General features: G+C 38.9%; 1 protein-coding gene across 4 annotated transcripts in view; it reads right to left on the bottom strand.

Moving 5' to 3' along the window:
- The window catches only part of YME1L (ATP-dependent zinc metalloprotease YME1L), a 138,254-nt gene that overhangs the window by 54,795 nt on the left and 64,592 nt on the right, over positions 1 to 18,867 (bottom strand). For all 4 annotated transcript variants that reach the window (XR_010860163.2, XM_067146883.2, XM_067146881.2 and 1 more), the window contains one exon: positions 2,877 to 3,120. Coding sequence is in view for 3 of the 4 variants with exons in the window: in XM_067146883.2 (XP_067002984.1) it covers positions 2,877 to 3,120 (244 nt within the window). In the remaining variant the exon portion in view is untranslated. The remainder of the gene's footprint in view (positions 1 to 2,876; positions 3,121 to 18,867) is intronic.

Raw genomic sequence — 18,867 nt, 5'->3', positions numbered from 1 at the left:
ATAATGCACTTACATATCTCACTGGCAAATATAACCTCACGCAACGAAAAAAAGCAAAAAAAAGCACGATTCAAACACGAGGAGAAATCTATGCTGGCTCCCATGTGCAAGTGCTTTATTCATTGGAGTACTATACTGTATGCATTTTAGATGCCTTGTATTTACACAGAAAGGTCCCGATGCCCTTAAAATCAAACTTTCCTATGACTCTATCCTTGTACGATTTCCCGCCATGGCACTTCTCTCGGATTTCAGAAATGTAAACACTTGCAGCGTCAAAAAGTATTCTAAGATCCATTAATACATGCAATCACCTCGATTCACAGTTTAAACCTTTCCAATGCCATGTAAAAACTATTTCCGAAATGTATCCAACAAGGTGCATTTACAATGTTCAAATAATGCACTTGGATAAATCACTGACGGACATAACCTCACGCAACGAAAGAAAAAAATCACACAATTCAAAGACGAGGATAAATTATGCCGGTTCCCCTGTGCAAATGCTTTATTTTTTGGATATCTGTACTGTTTGCATTTTTAGATGCTTTGTACTGGGATGGAAAGTGCCCGACGCCCTTAAAACATTGTAGCTTATCGAACTTTTCTATGACGAGGGGAAAAAGTTTCTCGCTTCCATGTGCATTGCAATTGCAACGCACTACCCCCATCCCCGACTCTTGTACGATTCTCCGGCTGGCACTTTCTCCTTTAAAACCATAAGACCGTTTGGGCTCGCATTAAAATAAAGCAATGCAGTTTCATCGGCAATGACAATATTGCTCGGTGTCTACGAATTTATTATATGAGCCACGCTTTTTCGTCAACTGTAGGCATCGCCAGTGTTCGCGCATTCTGTTTTCCCGCACACTGCCTGTTGCGTGATGTTACAGTGTTCCTTAAAAGCTTGAACACAAAAGAATTCCGATTTCATTCAACTTGGCAATCATGAAGCGCACTGTAGACCCACCGAAGTGTGTGTTAAGTGCGGAAAGCTACCCCTCCACGTTCCGAAACACGCGTTCTATTATGACGCGGATAAATTTCGAGATGAAATTACTCTGTAACATACTATTGTTTTCAAATGTAAAGGCAGTTTCGAATTAAAAGTGTGAACTTCGGTAATGGGGCCGACAATGTACTTCGAATTACGAATTATCCGTATTTCGAATTAAACAATTTAAATAACATGCAAAACTGTATCTCATGTTTCCGGGAACGAGAGCTTCTTCGAATTATGTGGGATTTTGAACTAACCTATTTCGAATTATCGAGGTTCTACTGTAATGAACTACGTGCAAAAATTCTCTCAGGACTGGAAGGTGCAAAGTATAGACAAATTTATACCAGCAGGTAAGATACGGAAACAAGTATGGAACTTCTTTGCCAGTGGATGCTGCATGCTTGAGACAATTTTATTTTTTACAGATAATTGAAACAGTTTCGAGGAAAAAAAAAAAAAGAATCTCAAATGCACTAGATAGGAGTGAAGATGGTTTGCTTTGGAGAGCTGCATGCAGGTGACAGCAGCAGCAGCAGTTCTCCTTCTTCTTTTTTTTTTGCTAGTGGCTTTACGGCGCACCGACACAGATAGGTCTTATGGCAACAATGGGATAGGAAAGACCTAGGAGTTGGAATGAAGCGGCCATGGCCTTAATTAAGGTACAGCCCCACCATTTTCCTGGTGTGAAAATGGGAAACCACGGAAAAACATCTTCAGGGCTGCCGACAGTGGTATTCGAACCCACTATCTCCTGGATGCAAGCTCACAGCCACACGCCCCTAACCGCATGGCCAACTTGCCCGGTGAGCAGTTCTTCCTGCAGTAGTGATCATGAATAGCATATAAAGGTAAGGACTTTTTTTTTACTGGTATGCCATTATACATGGACATGATTCGTTCCTTGGCTAACTGGGCGCGTTGAGGCACGGATGTGTGGATTATTCAATGGCAAAGATTATTCGCCTATATAGGGTTCATATTTAATGTGTCTTCCTTTTTTTTTAAACATGTAAGTTCTTTAGGCCTTTTCAATTGTGAAATTACCAGCGTTTCGCCCAAGTGTAGCAGTGGGCTCATCAGTTGGATGCAGTACAACTTGCCAAGATGCTGGCGGCTAGTACGGCATTGAGACACCACTGCAAGCCTCTCATGCAGGACAATGCAGTGACGGTGCACTAAGGGAAGCATGTGCCTCCACTTGTATAAATGCCTGCCGTGTTTTGTTGTAAATGTTTTGTATGTCGGAATTACACAAATAATTATTTTCTCAATATCTTTAGTGAAGTGAAAGTGCATTAAGTACATGAATAAATGTGGTACTTACAGTACTTAAGCATTCATAAAGCGCAAATGGACCGAACTGACACAGTCTTGCAAACAAGAGGTTGAGAAGCAATCACATTGGATTATTCAATCCAAGATGCTCTGAAAAATTGATTTAAGAATGGCCTTACAGTTACTCATCATGAACTAAAAAGTTGAGTGTGTTTTTAAATCAAAAAGGCCATGGTGACATACTGGGACTGTAAAAGAGGAGCTCTTTTGCGTTACTATTACATTAACAAACAACTCAAATGTCTAAGAAAAGATTATGAGGATTGCATATCAGGATGTGCTTGCAACATACTCTTTTAAGAGATAGTTCATTCATTCATTATTTATTTACCATAAACCTTTACAGCATCTATGGAAGGTCAGGGGAAAAGGACAAGCCCCCTACACGTTGTGCCCCCTGACCTTGTAAACTAAAATATCTTCAGGAACTATTGGATCTCATACATATAGTTTTTCTCCATAAATTACAGAAACAGCACTTAAATGGGGAATACTTAACCTTAAAACAATTATTCGAAGTAAATAACTTAAAACTTACTGAAAAGATCGCGCACTCTACGTGCTCCTTGACCAACTAGAATTTCATCAAACTCCGGTCCAGCAGCATGGAAGAAAGGTACCCCAGCCTCACCAGCAACAGCCCGCGCCAAGAGAGTCTTTCCTGTACCAGGTGGGCCCACCAGTAACACACCCTTGGGCAATTTTCCACCAAGTGTTGAAAACTTGTCAGGACTGCGAAGGAACTCAACAACATCCTTGAGCTCCTGTTTTGCCTCGTCCGCCTATAAAAGAAATCTTCCACAATGATCGATAGAAATATTAAAAAAAGTGAAACAGAGGGACTGATGACATGGAAGGAAATTTCCTCTGTATACCACATTCATATGAAAAACAATGTTGATGAAATTCTTGAAATTTCCCAGAAGGATTCAAGTTTGTGTTCAAGAAATAGGCTGCATGTATGGAACCATAGCAAACATTTGGATCCATACAGTTTTTCGGAAATCAACCAATGTCACTGCTTCAATGCCAGGTTCTACTCGTAGTTCTGGTAGAAATCACAGAACAGCGATTGACATGAAGATGCATTTGGCAGGAACTCCTGGTGGACTACAGGGAATTTTTCAGCCTCGTTTTAACAAATTACTTGATGCAAGTAAAGATAATTTCTTACTGAACGGCATGGGCTCAGGCGAGAACAGCAGTAGTTCTCCAGATTCTGGTAAAAGCGATGATGAAAAAATATGGCAAGTCATGTACAGAACATTTAGTGTTAGCATTATCTCTTAATATTTTACAGTATGCCTTGCTCATTGTGGTAAGCAAGAAGTGGAGGAGCCAAGCTGGAAGCTACCAGGAGAATGCCCAGGTTGCGGATAGGGTAACGGCTGTTATATATAATGGTTCGGTGCGAGATTAGCTGGAAAACTAGGTGAATAATCAATCCTTGACAGCACACCAGCCAGAGCTAGCAGGTCGTAAAAGTGAGCCAGGATGGGACCAGCCTGAGGTAAAATCTCACACGACTTTTGACGGCTTGGTGACATGGCGAGTCCACACCGCCATCAAATATAAGTGTTCCCTGAGCAGGCAAGCTCGTTACTCCAGTAAGACAGTTGCCTAGGAGAAGGCCCTTTGATACAAAACCAAAGCGTCAGGTTTGGTGAGCTGGCTGAAAACATGACAGATGATGATGTACGAAAGCAGAATAAGGCTACAGCATGCCTTACAGCGATATGTTGCAGCAGAGCTTGACTGCTATGGTAAGAATGCAAGAGGTAAGTAAGCAGCAGCATAAGAATAAAAACCAGAAGCAGAACCCAAGTGTGACAAAAGTCAGGTTTGCCACAGTCAATATTGGCACAATGGCAGGGAAGAGTTTGGAGGTGGTTGAGGTAATGAAGGTGTGGAAGACCAATATTTTGCCTGCTATTTTTATTTTTTTTGCTATTTGCTTCACGTCGCACCGACACAGATATGCCTTACAGCGACGATGGGATAGGAAAGGCCTAGGAAATGGAAGGAAGCGGCCGTGGCCTTAATTAAGGTACACCCCCGGCATTTGGCTGGTGTGAAAATGGGAAACCACGGAAAGCCATCTTCAGGGCTGCCGACAGTGGGGCTCGAACCCACTATCTCCCGATTACTGGATACTGGCCGCACTTAAGCGACTGTAGCTATCGAGCTTGGTAATATTTTGTCTGTTCAAGAAGCAAAATGGAAGGACAATAAAAGTAAAGAGTTAAAGCGGTCGATGTTGTGAGACAGGATAAAATGATAATGGATGGTGGTGGTATTTATTGTTTTAAGAGGAAGTATAGAAGGCAACCATCCTCTCTTAACACTAATCAGAGATAAAGAATAGAAGGGATCCAACACTTAAAAAAATGAAAATATTGGCCAATGAAAGACAAGGGCCACGAAGGGCATAAAAATGAAAGACTCCCTAGCCTGAGGACCAATTAGCCATGGAGCCAGATGTAAGACAGGATGCAGATAGTATTGTGTAAGAATGTTTTTTTTTTTGTTTTTTTTGCAAGTTGCTTTACGTTGCACTGACACAGATAGATCTTATGGCAACGATGGGACAGGAACGAGCTGGGTTCGAACCCACTATCTCCCGAATACTGGATACTGGCCGCACTTAAGTGACTTCAGCTATCGAGCTCGGTAAGAATTGTTCTAACTGAGTGTCAGTGCCTATGTGCTACCGCTGGATTGTGATAAGGAAGAAATGGGGCAGTTCAACAAAGATCTGGAGTCTGTGATTACAAGATTCCCGAGTATTGAAAGGTTGATACAATAGACACGAGCAGACATGAACAGCCATGCAGGAAGGAGAAGTGATGGCTTTGAGTGCTGCCGCAGAGGATTTGGCTACAGTGGAAAAAAAAAAAAACGGTACTGGAGTGAACGTGTAAGAGTTGGTAACGACTTTTGGATCACTAATACATGGTTTAAGAAAATAGAAGAAAACCTGATAACATACAAGAGTGGGGCACATAATATACAAACACAGTAGATGTCAGCTATAATGAGTACGGAATATAACAAGAACACCATTATAATGACAGTTTTTGCCTGTCCCTTAAAAATTCCTATATTACACTGTGTGCTATCCTTCGGTTACAGTGACACTGACGCATCCATTATTACGAGCGATTTAGTGTGTGCGATTTTTTCCGTTACTGACACTTAAGCACACAGCGATTATATTGCATGTGATCGATCATTTTCGGTATCGTTTCCACGCCATGTCCACTAGCGAGCTCTCTCGTTGACATTTGAAGGCAATTTTGGAGTGGATTAGAAATAACTGTTGACCAGTGTTCCGTAAAGAAAAATGGAAATGAAAGAGGAGAACAAGTTTTCGTAATAAATGCATAAGCATACCTGCCAACTTTACAAAACCAAAAATCAGGAGATTTTGATTTTTAAATCAGGAAAAATCAGGAGAAATCAGGAGATACAATTGGTCAAAATTGCTTATTCTACATGTCTTGCGCAACACAGTACTACGATATATTTATAACACTTATTGTCTCAAAGCCCGACTGTTGCTATACGAGGCTACAAGGCTAAAAATTACACATCTCTATTCCCTCACAGGAAGTGCGTGAGTGGGATGATCGGTCTCTGATAAGCCTACCGAAAATAGTATGAACTCATGCTCCAGATGTGTGAATCAGTCATGCACTTAGATGCCATTACTTAGCAAATGCATAGATTAATATACTGCATCAAGCACCCGCGCAATTATGCGAAGCGCAATGCTATTTGGATCAAATAACTAGCTGATGTACCCGTGCTTCACTACGGAATTCTCAGGAAGACTGTCCTTATAGTTTTCCGAACTGAAGTCAACATCTCATTACAACGACGCCAGTATGAATGTCGTGATTAAAAGCTATGATTTCATACGAAATATTCGATAAAATGAAAACAGTACATTTTCTCAATTTTTGCGAAAGGTACTACAGTGTCAATCTAACAGTTCAAAGTTTCAGAGCTAGAATGACCAGGCTGCAGACAGCCGCAAACACTCTTGTGTAATTATTCTGTTTAAGTGTGCACACTGCTCATTCAAATCACTACCTCCGAGTAGGGATCGAATAGCTGGAATACTATGATGATCCAGTGTGTAACGTACCAGTAGTATCAGAAAATTTATGAACCAGAAGAATGGCATGCTAAAGAAGAGAGATCTAACTCCCCACTCCCCAGCTTCTTCCCGCCAGTATTCAGGCAGGCTGTTATACTTGAAACCCAGCAGTAATCCCGTCTATCGTGGATAAATGGCAGCAGAATACACAAAGCACATCACAACAAACAATGGTCAATGTAATGCTAGTGTTGATCAATTTTATGAGCTTTCTATATTGGAGGCCTTCACATTTAGTTTTCTTCTGAATCTGTGATATTAGAGCATCTAATGTAAAGTGAGTCGTCCTTTCTTTCATGACTCCCTCTTGTGGTATTATTCAAGCGATCGTTCCTTCATGACTTTCTTCATTATTATAATCTTCAAAATTTAATCACCATCACCACCACCAATATTATTGTAGTCAGAACAGTAAAACTGAATAAGCAAATTATCACAAAAATAATTTATTCTATTATTACCACCTATTCAATACAAGCCACGTGCTTCGTGGATGAAATCTACATAATACTATATACACTTCTCAGGGACATGTTTCGCCCCTTGTTAACGGCATCATCAGCCTGTAGGTAACCTTAAGGTCAAATGTCTGAAACATTATCTATTCATATATGGATTACAATGAAAAGTATGTTACACATTAATCCATGTATGAATAGATAATGTTTCAGACATATGAACTTAAGGTTACCTAAAGGTTGATGATGCCCTTAACAAGGGGCAAAAAATGTACCTGGGAAGTGTAAGTTATACGAATCAATCATGAGAAGTGTCTCCTGCAAAACTGAATAAGACAAATAATCGGAAATTGCATTCTCTGTAACTTTTGTTCTGTAGTATTTTTCAATATGACCACTAAGATAGGTAATTTAAAAAAAAAAATTGGCACCTTCCCCTAAACTACCATTTTGAACAGAGTGAATAAAATTATTTATAGCATAGACTGTAGTTCCTTATTCCCTGACTTTACATACAATTCTGTTCACCCATTTTCTCGTACATCGGCGCTGATATGGACTTAGCAAAATAATAATAATAATAATAATAATAATAATAATGATAATAATAATAATAATAATAATAATAATAATAATAATAATAATAATAAAAAATCTAAATTCATGAATATCTCTGTTATTACAGCCGGTACGGTAAAAATGTATAAGACATAAATGATAGGAAATTTAATAATATATAACTTTAGTTATGTAGTATTTATCATTAGGGCCAATAATAACATAAATATTTGAGAATTAAATTTTAGGCCTTCCCCTAAACTACCATTTCACTCAGCGCGAATAACATTATTTATGGCCTAGATTGTAGCAACTTATTCCCCGACGTTATATACCGATTTTCATTAAATTCTCTTCAGCCGTTTTCTCGTGATGAGCCTGCGCACGTACAGACAGACAGACAGACAGACAGACAGACAGACAGACAGACAGACAGACAGAAATTACGGAAAATTAAAACTTATTTCTCCTCGTTAATATGGCCACGACCGGTACGGAAATATCATTCTTTTTAAATTCTGAGCAATGTACAGACACAACATTTTATTTATATTGAGATAAATTAAAATTAGTCAGAATTGTCTCCAAATGGCTTCTAAAATCTCTAGAAGTCATCCGTCGTTATCATTGAAATTATGTCACTATATTACTAAGAAAGCGACTAGTCTCTAGAATCGACCAAAGAGGATGGAATCGACTAGACTGATGTGAACGAACACGAACATAGCACACGAGAACGAGAGATTGACAATCGATATGCGCGTCGCGATATACAGGTTTCAATAAACATCGCACATTCGCGCACATTTCTCGCATTAATAAACTTCGATATTTCGTTTGAAAGCGGCCATTGAGCGAAGGACTTCCGGCCACTGACGTAAAAAAGCTGAAATGGAGGGATTTGAAAACAAATGTTTGAAGTTCACCAAAAAATCGGGAGAAAAGATAGAATATTCGGGAGGCGGGAAAAACTGTCGAAAATCGGGAGTCTCCCGCCTGAATCGGGAAAGTTGGCAGGTATGCATAAGTAGCATATCTGATAGCAGTTGTTAACTGTTATAAATAAAAGCTGAATTAAACAATCGCTTAATTTTAATGCTAAATACTGCAATTAAGTAAGAATGGGATACACCTCAAGATATGACAAGAGTGCATCATTGCCTTCAGAGGTTAGTTTTATGTTTTCCCGCATCTGGTAAAATTTCAGAAAGACATTACGTAAATTTATAGCGAGAAGGTTATCATTTCTCTACTGGCACTTGAAATATGTTCTCATGATTCATATAGTACGGTTAGGTTAGGTGAATCTGTTTGAATAAGAAAACTGAAGCCTTTGCCACAAAATGCGATGTTCGGTACCGTTTTCTCGCTATGTGCACTTGCAAGCTCTCTTGTCGACATTCAAAGGCAATGTCAGAGTCGATTAGTAATGCCCGTCAACTGCTGTTCTGTAAAGAAAATTAGAAATGAAAGAGAACAAGTTCTTGTAACAAATACATACACAGACATAATATTGTATAGGTTTTTGGGCTTGCGCCGTGTCAAGAAAATAAGGTGAAATTCTTAATGTTTCGCAGAATACTGTGCTCTGCATCCTCAGAAGAATTCTCGACTGTCCACGAGAAAGGCTTCCTAAACAATGACTCTTTAAAATTTAGACGTTATAATAGAAGTGGAAATGGTACATTCATTCGCTACCAGATGGCTCCCAGGATTTTCTTTAATACTATCACTGTTCACATGTTCTGCAAGTTGACCCACTCGTATGCCTGGATAGTAGTACACAATACCCTCTTCAACTTTGGTGTCCAACATTTCTTATCGAATCCCCCACTTTTACTGCACAGGCTTGTTTATGTTCCGGTCGCCGATGGGATTTTTTTTGTCTTTTCGATACTGCAGCTGAGTCATATTCTATGTTTACCTCTTGATCATTTGATTCCAACACTTGAAAACTGTTATGTGTCACTAAATTATTATTTACAGTATCTTTAAATGCAACATGTTTCCGGGTAGGCCTAAAATTCTTCGACTTAACCTCTTCAAAATCTTTTTTGCATTGTCTTGGCATTTCAACATAATTTTGTTTAAAGTTCTTCAACTCGAGTAGAGCATTTTCTAGATCAATGGATAACATTTTGATTATTTCATCTTTAGATGAGAGTTCATACCGGATCCGACACTTCGCTACCAAACGTATTCTTAAATTTGCATGCATAACAAGCATTAAGACTATTATTACTTCCATGATTAGTTCCAGTGCACTTCATACACATATACACATATTATTATCGAACATTTCACTCGGGGAAAAGACTAAATCACAATTTACCGCCATGTTGCTTGACCTGTTATATCCGTTGCTAACGATATTAAACAAGGCGAAATGTACGAAAGTTAAAATCAAGTGGTGAATATGCTAGAATTAACTTAAATATTGTATTTAAGCAGTCCGCCTATTCAGTCTTGGTTTTGTTCGACTGCTTAAGGTTCTATTGATGAATAAACCAATTTTGATAGATTTCAAGATCTTGTGTGTAAGTATTAGACTTGTTTCTACAGTGGGAATTTCTCTCATATTACGTTGTTGAAAGCTGTTAAAGCTTATTACTTGTGGATCAGTGGTAGAGTGTCGGCCTCCGCATCCCAAGACAGTGGGTTCAAACCCGCCAGAGGTAGTTGGATTTTTGAAGGGCGGAGAAAAGTCAATTTGACACTCCATGTCGTACGATGTCGGCATGTAAAAGTTCTCTGGTAATACAGTTGGTGTTTACCTGACAAAATTCATTAAATCTCAGTCACAGATGCCCAAGGGAGTTTCAGTTTACTCGGTCTGCCATCTAGTAGGCCTAGAGTAAAATAGAACGTCGAAACTGATGAGCAGACAGCCAGATGGCGTCAAATCGAAATGTCTGCACACGGTAGCTGAGTCCGTATGATTATTATTACCCGTAATGAAAGTTAAAAGGTAAAGATACAAGCACATCTAAAAATATGTCTTGAATAAATCGATGTGCTGTTAGTAAAATGGTAAAAGACCAATAGATATACAGTCTTGGTTTTGTTCCACTGTTTAAAGTATGTTCTATCGATGAGTAAAGCAATTTTTTTTATTTTTATTTGCTGGTCAATTCTTGCCTTGGCTTGCCTTTGTGTGGCCTTGTTCTCTAATGAGTTCCAGAAAAAATAAGATTTTATCATAGTTCACTCAATGACAAGGTTAATAATAATAATAATAATAATAATAATAATAATAATAATAATAATAATAATAATAATAATAATAATAATAATAATATATTAATAATAATAATTCATATTATTATATCATTATTATTATACCGGGAGCACACCTTCTCGGGCCAGTTAAACTGCGCGCCTTCTCTAAGGACATCTATGTAAACAATCTTGAACTGGAGTAATACAAGATACTTTGGTGTTCAACTGTTAGATTTCTCTACTATCATCAAGACCGCACAGGCACGCATTCCCTACAATCTAGTGATCAAAAGCTTTAAGAAATGTGGAAATTCAAATTCAGTGGACGGTAATGAGGATGACTGTTTGTGAAAGGATGCCAGCGACGAAAGTTCCTATGGCGAAACTTCAGATGACGATGGTGAATTGTGAATGATATGAGTTTTGGAACGATATTATTTATAATTTTTGTGATGATTTTATTAATTGTAAGCTGTTTGAATTTATATTTGTGGTATATTTGAAGAAAATTAAATAGCTATGTAAGTTATATTTTGTTCCGTATTTTTCCGTCTCAAATTTAGGGTACGGGTCTTATTCGGTGGCAGGTGGTATTCACGATTATATGGTATGTTAATTTTACATAAACCAAGAATTTCGCATCTACTTTGCAAAATTGTATAATTTTTCATCTTGAACCATTTAGCATTTTATGGCTAACTTGAAATCCCTAAAAACCACTCGGAGTCATGTAAGATGAAGGCACATATACTGACAAAGTTTCAACATTTTTTGCACTTATCGCAAATGCTAAAAACCATAAACCAATTATCATACATTATAATTTTTATTCTCTGAAAATAATTTTTTTGCTACGGGCTTTACGTCGCACCGACACAGATAGGTCTCATGGCGACGATGGGATACGAAAGGCCTAGGAGTTGGAAGGAAGTGTCCGTGGCCTTAATTAAGGTACAGCCCCAGCATTTGCCTGGTGTGAAAATGGGAAACCACGGAAAACCATCTCCCGGATGAAAGCTATAGCCGCGGATCTCTACGCACACGGCCAACTCGCCCGGTCTCTGAAAATAAACTCAGCCTTTGTGGGCGAGATTAACTTCCGAAAGTAAACAGGGGAACCTGACCCCTATAGAGCATGTCCCCAGGTGGCGAATAGGGGGTCCCTACAGTATGTAGGGCTGGTTGAAATACCCAATACAACCCGTGGACCAACAGATAGTCCAATTCCTGGGGGCTTTAAAATACTGGGACACTCCCTCTCCGGGGGGTCATAAATATGGAGGGTCCCTGCACTGGGTTATGGGAGAAGTCTTCAACGGCATCTACAGCGGAGAAAATGAACTTTGGTACGGTGGAAAGGGCGGAAGGGCCTAACTCGCAGAGTCTGTAGTCCAGAGGAGCGGCCTGAAAGGAGTCTTGTCTCCATGTTAGGGGCGGCCTGAGTTTGAATCTGGCAGTAGGTATAAAATGCCTTTGAGTGTGGCGAGCCCATAGTAATAATAGCCTATATGGATAACACAGATATGGTGCCTCGGAAAAGGTTAGAGCATCCCCTGCTAAAAGCGATGCACATCTCTTTGGGTGCTGAGAGAACTGTGAGAAGTGGGCAACCAGCACCAAACTACATCAAGATTGCGACAGTAAAAGTCCTGACACTGACGGGAAAGACAGAAGAACTAGTCGACTTCATGAAAGAAAAAGATATAGCCATACTTGGACTGTGCGAGACCAAGAAAAGGGGTACGGGAGAAATTCCTCTGAATGAAGGATACAGGCTGTATTACAGCGGAGGACTTCAAGCAAAAAATGGAGTGGCCATCATACTTAGAAAAGAAATCCAAGAATATGTGGAGTCTACAAAATGCGTCAGTGATAGGACGATGGTGATGAGACTCCAGTTTGAAAATGGCATGAAAGATCTATTTCAGTTGTATGCCCCACAAATGGGTTGCATAGGTGAACATCTAGGGGACTTTTTAGAGGAACTAGAGAGACAGATAGAAGACAAGGAAGTGCTATTGATGGGAGATCTACATGTACAAGTTGGAATGGAAAGACAAGGAAAGGAAGATGTTGTAGGGTCCTTTGGATATCGAAATGTAAATCCAGAAAGTGTTGTTGGTGGATTTTTGCATGAGGAACCAAATGATTGTTGGAAACACCTGGTTTAGGAAGAAGATCAGTCAGAAGATTACAAGGTATGGTTAGAGAGACAGACGAACAAAGACCATGATTGATTATATAATCGAGAAAGAATACCAAAAGAACCTTTTAGATGTTACAGCCATGCCTGAAGAAGCCTTTGGTGGAGATCATAGAGCTGTAATAAGAAAACTGAAAATGGGAAAGACTGAAAAACCCCCATTTCAGAAGAGAGAAAATTAAAGTAGTGAAGTTGAAGGAGAAAAGCAAACAAGTAGAATTTCAAAGGGAAATAATACCCTTGGTACCCAGGACAGAGATGGGGAATGTTGAAGATGAATGGAAAAGATCTAAGGAAGCACTAGTTGGATGTGTAGAAAAGGTACGTGGTAGAGCATCAGGAAATGTGAAAGACAAAGAGACACAATGGTGGAATGATAGGGTAAAGAGTAAACTGAACGAAAAGAAAATGACAAGGTATGGAAAAAATCTAAGACTGAAGAAAGTAGAAGAAAATATGTGGAGGCAAAGAAATTGGCCAAGAAAGTAGTGGAGGAAGAAAAGAGGAACAGCAGGACCTTATTCACACAGAAATTGAGGGATGATATGCAAGGCAGCGAGAAATGATTGTATGGTATCTTAAGAAACAAAAAGAGAGATCAAGTAAACACCAGATTTGTGAAGGATGAAGGCGGCATAACATTAACAAAGCCAGAAGAAATAAGAAATAGATGGAGAGAGTATGTTCAGAAGTTGCTGAACATGAGAACTAATGACAGTCATTCAACGGACCATCAGGAAAGGCAATTAGTTGATGAAGAAATAGATAAAGAAATTACAATGAATGAAACTGAAATGGGAGTAACAAAGATGAAGAATAGAAAAACTGCTGGAATAGATGAAATTTCAATGGAGGTGATAAAGGCAGCTGGAGAAATAAGGAGATCCCTGAGGATTGGCAAAAAGAAATAATCATCCCAATTTTCAAGAAAGGCGATAATAAACTAATGAAGAACTACGGGGGGAATACTATGATATCCCATGTTGCTAAGATAATGGAGAGGATACTGGAAAGTAGGGTAAGGTTGAGGGTTGAAAATCAGATACAGGAAAAACAGTTTGGTTTCAGAAGTGGAAGGTCAACAATAGGGCCCATTTTCACTATGAGACAATTAATGGAAAAGGACTGGGAATATGGGAATGATACGGTGCTATAATGATGACATTCATTGACATTGAAAAGGCATAGGACAGTGTCCCTAGGGCTGAAATTTGGGACAGTCTAATGCAAAAAGGAATTGGACAGGGATTAATAAAAATGATCATGGCAATGTACAAGGAATGTTGGAGTTGCATGGAAACACAAGTTGGCAGGACAAGTTGGTTCAAAATCACTAGTGGGCTGAGACAGGAAGGTGTTCTATCACCAATCCTCATTACAATAGTAATGGATTACATGAAAACAGCAAAAGCAGCATATGGAGGAAGAGAAATGAACATCATGTTATTTGCAGATGATATTGTGATATGGGGAGAAGAGGACATGAATGTTCAAGAACAGTTGGATGTGGTGAATGGGAAGATCGAAGAATGTGGATTGAAAATAAGTGTAGAAAAGAGCAAAACTCTTGTTATGACTAGAGGGGAGAAAGAAGGGAAAGGTCAGATTAGACTTGCAGACAAGTCCCTGGAAGTAGCGGAGACATTGAAATACCTGAGGAGTGAATTAATTGAGAATGCTCGACTGGATGCTGAAATCAGTAAGAGGATTCAAGCTGGAAGCTGTTTCTATCATAGTGTACGAAATATGTTATGGGACAAAGATTTGCCAATGGAAGCAAAGGGAACTATGTACAAGATGTATTATTTACCCATAACAACTTACAGAGCTGAAACTTGGACAATGACAAGGAAGGATGTGAGTCGAATACAGGCAGCCAAAATGAAGTTCTTGAGGAGTATGATTCAGAAAAGTAGAAGAGACAAAATAAGGAATGAGAAAATCCAGGAAGAAATTGGAGTGGAAAAAAATTAAATGATAGACTAGAGAAGAGCCGATTAAGATGGTTTGGGCACAAAAAGCAAATGAGTGATGAAAGAATGCCAAAACAGGTGATGGAAATGCAAATGCAAGGAATGAGAGGCCACGGATGACCACGACTGAGATGGAAGGACACAATCCAACGCAATATTAGAGAAAGAAACGCGGACTGGGACACAGTGTTGGAGGAGGAGTAGTAGTAGTGGAAAGACCGAAAAAAGTGGAGAGGAACCATATTTGCCCCTACCCAGTTACAGCTGGAATATGGGAAATGATGATGATGATTTTAATTCAGGAAATAAATTTTAATATTTTTAGATATACTTGTACCTTTTACCTTTTGTACATTGTGAGGCTGAAGATGTCCCCAAGAGGGATGAAAAATATTCCTCTGACTTTATTTTAAAGAATAAACTTTAAAGTATCGTAAAAGTGGAACATTTTCTTGCTAAGAATCAAAAACAGTTGAAAAATGACTAACATTATGTGCAATATGTTTTGTAGATCTAAAGAAAGCATATGACAGAGTACTGAGGGGAAAAAGATGTTAGCCGTACTGGGATATTATGGGATTAAGGACAGATTATTAAAAGCAATCAAAGGCATTTACGCTGACAATTGGGCTGCAGTGGGAATTTACGGTGTAACGAGTTCTTGGTTCATGGTACTTAAAGAGGTTAGACAAGGCCATCGTTGTTCATGGTTTACATGGATCATCTATTGAAAGGTGTAAAGTCGCAGGGAGGAATTCAGTTAGGTGGAAATGTAGTAAGAAGTTTGCCCTATGCCCGCGATTGGGCTTAAATGGCACACTGTGCAGACAGCTTGCAATCTAATATCTTGGAACTTGAAAATATAGTAAAACCTTGATTAACCGTTCTACGGATTATCCGCCGCCAGAAAAAATTTCAATTTTTTAAAAAGCGATGCAGCCTACAGTAACTCCAAAACTGAATGAACATACTTTTGATGTCAATAATAATAATAATAATAATAATAATAATAATAATAATAATAATAATAATAATAATAATAATAATAATAATAATAATAATGTTACTGGTTTTACGTCCCACTAACCACATTGATGGTTTTCGGAGACGCCGAGGTGCCGATATTTTGTCTCGCAGGAGTTCTTTTACGTGCCAGTAAATCTACCAACACGAGACTGATGTATGTGAGCACCTTCAAATACCACCGGATTGAGCTAAGATCGAACCTGCCAAGTTGGGGTCAAAAGACCATCGCCTCAACCGTCTGAACCACTCAGCCTGACTCTTGACGTCAAGGTATCTTGATACAGTATTCTGTTTACTGTACACTGACTCTCCGACTCCGTAACTATTGTACGTACATGCGTATCGACCGGCAATCGGCATTGGAGACATGACTTCATACATTTTTTTACTATGTAATTTTATGTTGTGTAAAATTTTTAACTTTTAAGTGTTACGAAAGAAGAGGGATGCTATTCAAATTCAACAGTCACAAACTTTATTATGGATTCCATTGTTGACGAATAATGTACTGTAATGTGCCCTCTTCCAGCCCACAGAGCGTAGAGTACGGTATGCTGGTCATTTCTACTTCAGAACGATACCTACAACTTATCTGGTAGCATATAACATCTCCGAGTACCGTACATAGATATTTCATATCGTTCTCTGTCAAGGCTAAATATTTTCACCACAGGCTACTGCATCGTAAATATTTCACAATGCACAAGAATTGGAAACCACCCTAGCGGTCCGTCATAGTCAACCTCTGCTATTAGTGGACAGGTAGGCTACATTCTGTACGACAGTGCAAAGTAAGGAAATGTGAGAGTGACTGACAAAAGTTAAACATTTATTTTCCATTCTAAAAGCCGAGAAATGTTAAATAGAAATCTGCAGTAAAGAGAAAATGTGTAGCTTTAAACATACGAAATAACGTTAATATAATCAAATGGTTAAAGAAAGGTGAACTAATCTCAAATTTAGCATCAGAGTTTGGTGTGGGTGTGACAACAGTGCGGGACCTAATGAAGAATAAAGACAAAGTGTTGCAGTTTGAGGTGAGTTCTGACAGTTCGCATAGACTCGCTAAAAGAAAAGCTATGAAAGCATCATCTTTAAAAGAACTGGATGCTGTGTTATTCACGTTGTTTCAGCAAAAGAGAAGCGAAGGTGTATCTAGTAGGGGTCCCATGATAACAAGGCAGGCACAAATTTTTCACTAAAAGATGGGGCTCTCAGGGTCCTCACTAGTGTCCAGTGGTTGGCTACAGAGATTTAAGGACAGACATAGCATTAGAGAATTAAACATCGAAGGAGAAAAACTAAGTGGTGACAGCAGTGCAGCAGAAAACTTTAGATAAGCGTTTAAGTGCATAATTGAGAGATACAATTTTGTTCCAAATCAAGTGTACAATGCCTATGAAACTGGACTTTATTGGAAATGCTTATACAGTAAAACACTAGCAACTGCTGAAGAGAAATCAGCTCCTGGTCACAAATCTAGTAAAGACCACGTTACCATCTTGTGCTGTGTGAACGCTAGTGGCGAACATAAATTAAAATTAGATGTTGCTGGTAAAGCAAAAAATTCGCGTTCTTTCAAAGGAACAGTGCGAAATATTTCCCAGTAGATTATTGTCATAACACATCTGCAGGGATGACGCGATATTTTCAGGACTTGGTTCCATAATAAGTTCACTCCGCGGGTTCAAGATTTCTTGGCGTCCAAAGGCTTGCCATTAAAGGCTGTCATTTTTCTTGATAATGCACCCTCTCAGCCTGATGATACAGAGATGAAATCAGAGGATGGAAACATTTTTGTTTCCTATTTGTCACCTAATGTAACTTCATTAATTCAGCCAATGGACCAAGGCGTCATCGCAACCTTTAAGGCGCATTATAAGTGGGAATTGCTAGGCCACTTACTGTCCAAAGAAATGTCGATGGTTGAGTTCTGGAAAAAACTCAATCTTAAAGAAGCTCTTTATCTTGCCCAGAAATAATGGGATCTAGTAACTGCACAGAACATCACTCAATCGTGGAGAAAACTGTATGTTGATGTCGAAGAGCTCGCCGACAATTTCATGGGTTCACTGATGAAGATGTAATGAGGGATTGATGATCAAAGATATCCTGAAGACTACTGAAAACAACATTACCTTTGGAGAAGTGGATGAAAGTAACATTGAGGAGTGGCTTCATACTGACGATGTATTGCCTGGGCATCACATTTCAACTGATGACACAATAGTAAATAAAAGCGCGAACGGGAACTCGGCAGTCAGCTGTGAAGTGACAAGTGAAAGTGAGGGGGATGGACAAGAAGAGTGAGTCACAATTGCGTAACGCTTCAGATTGCACTGGAGTCAGCTGAAACGTTAATGGAATTCTTGGAGCAAGAGGACGATATGGATTTTTCAGACATTCTTGTAATTAGAAAGCTCAGAATGGACATAAAGAAGAAAATAGTTGTAGGAGAGTGCGAGAAAAAAGTAACGGATTTTTTAAAGCAGCTTAAATGACACCAGGTAAATTAATTATTTATGGTCTGCTGGTAATTTAGGTGAATGTTTAGTATGTATTGTTGTAGCTTTGACTACATTTTGGTTTTAAAGAGGGTTTCATGCACTGCATTTTAAGGTTATAGGTATGTATTTTACGTACTTTAAAGGCCTTTAAAATTAGTAGTATGTATGTATTTTTACTTTGCCGTTCACCCCTTCCTGGGCATTGGAATGGATAATCGAGGTTTTACTGTAGGTGCAATGAGTATGAAATGAAAATTAGCCTTTCTAAGACTAAAGTGATGTCTGTAGGTATGAAACCTAAGAGAATTGAATGTCAAATTGGGAATACAAGGAACAGACAGACCATTTCAAGCATTTAGGATGTGTATTCTTCCACGATGGTAGCATAGTAAGCGAGGAATGAACTTGACTGATGAAGCCAAT

This window comes from Anabrus simplex, chromosome 5, assembly GCF_040414725.1.
Source record: "Anabrus simplex isolate iqAnaSimp1 chromosome 5, ASM4041472v1, whole genome shotgun sequence".
In the NCBI taxonomy this organism is placed as follows: Eukaryota; Metazoa; Arthropoda; class Insecta; order Orthoptera; family Tettigoniidae; genus Anabrus; species Anabrus simplex.
Note: the sequence above shows the minus strand (reverse complement) of the source record. Positions and strands in the feature narration are given on the sequence as shown.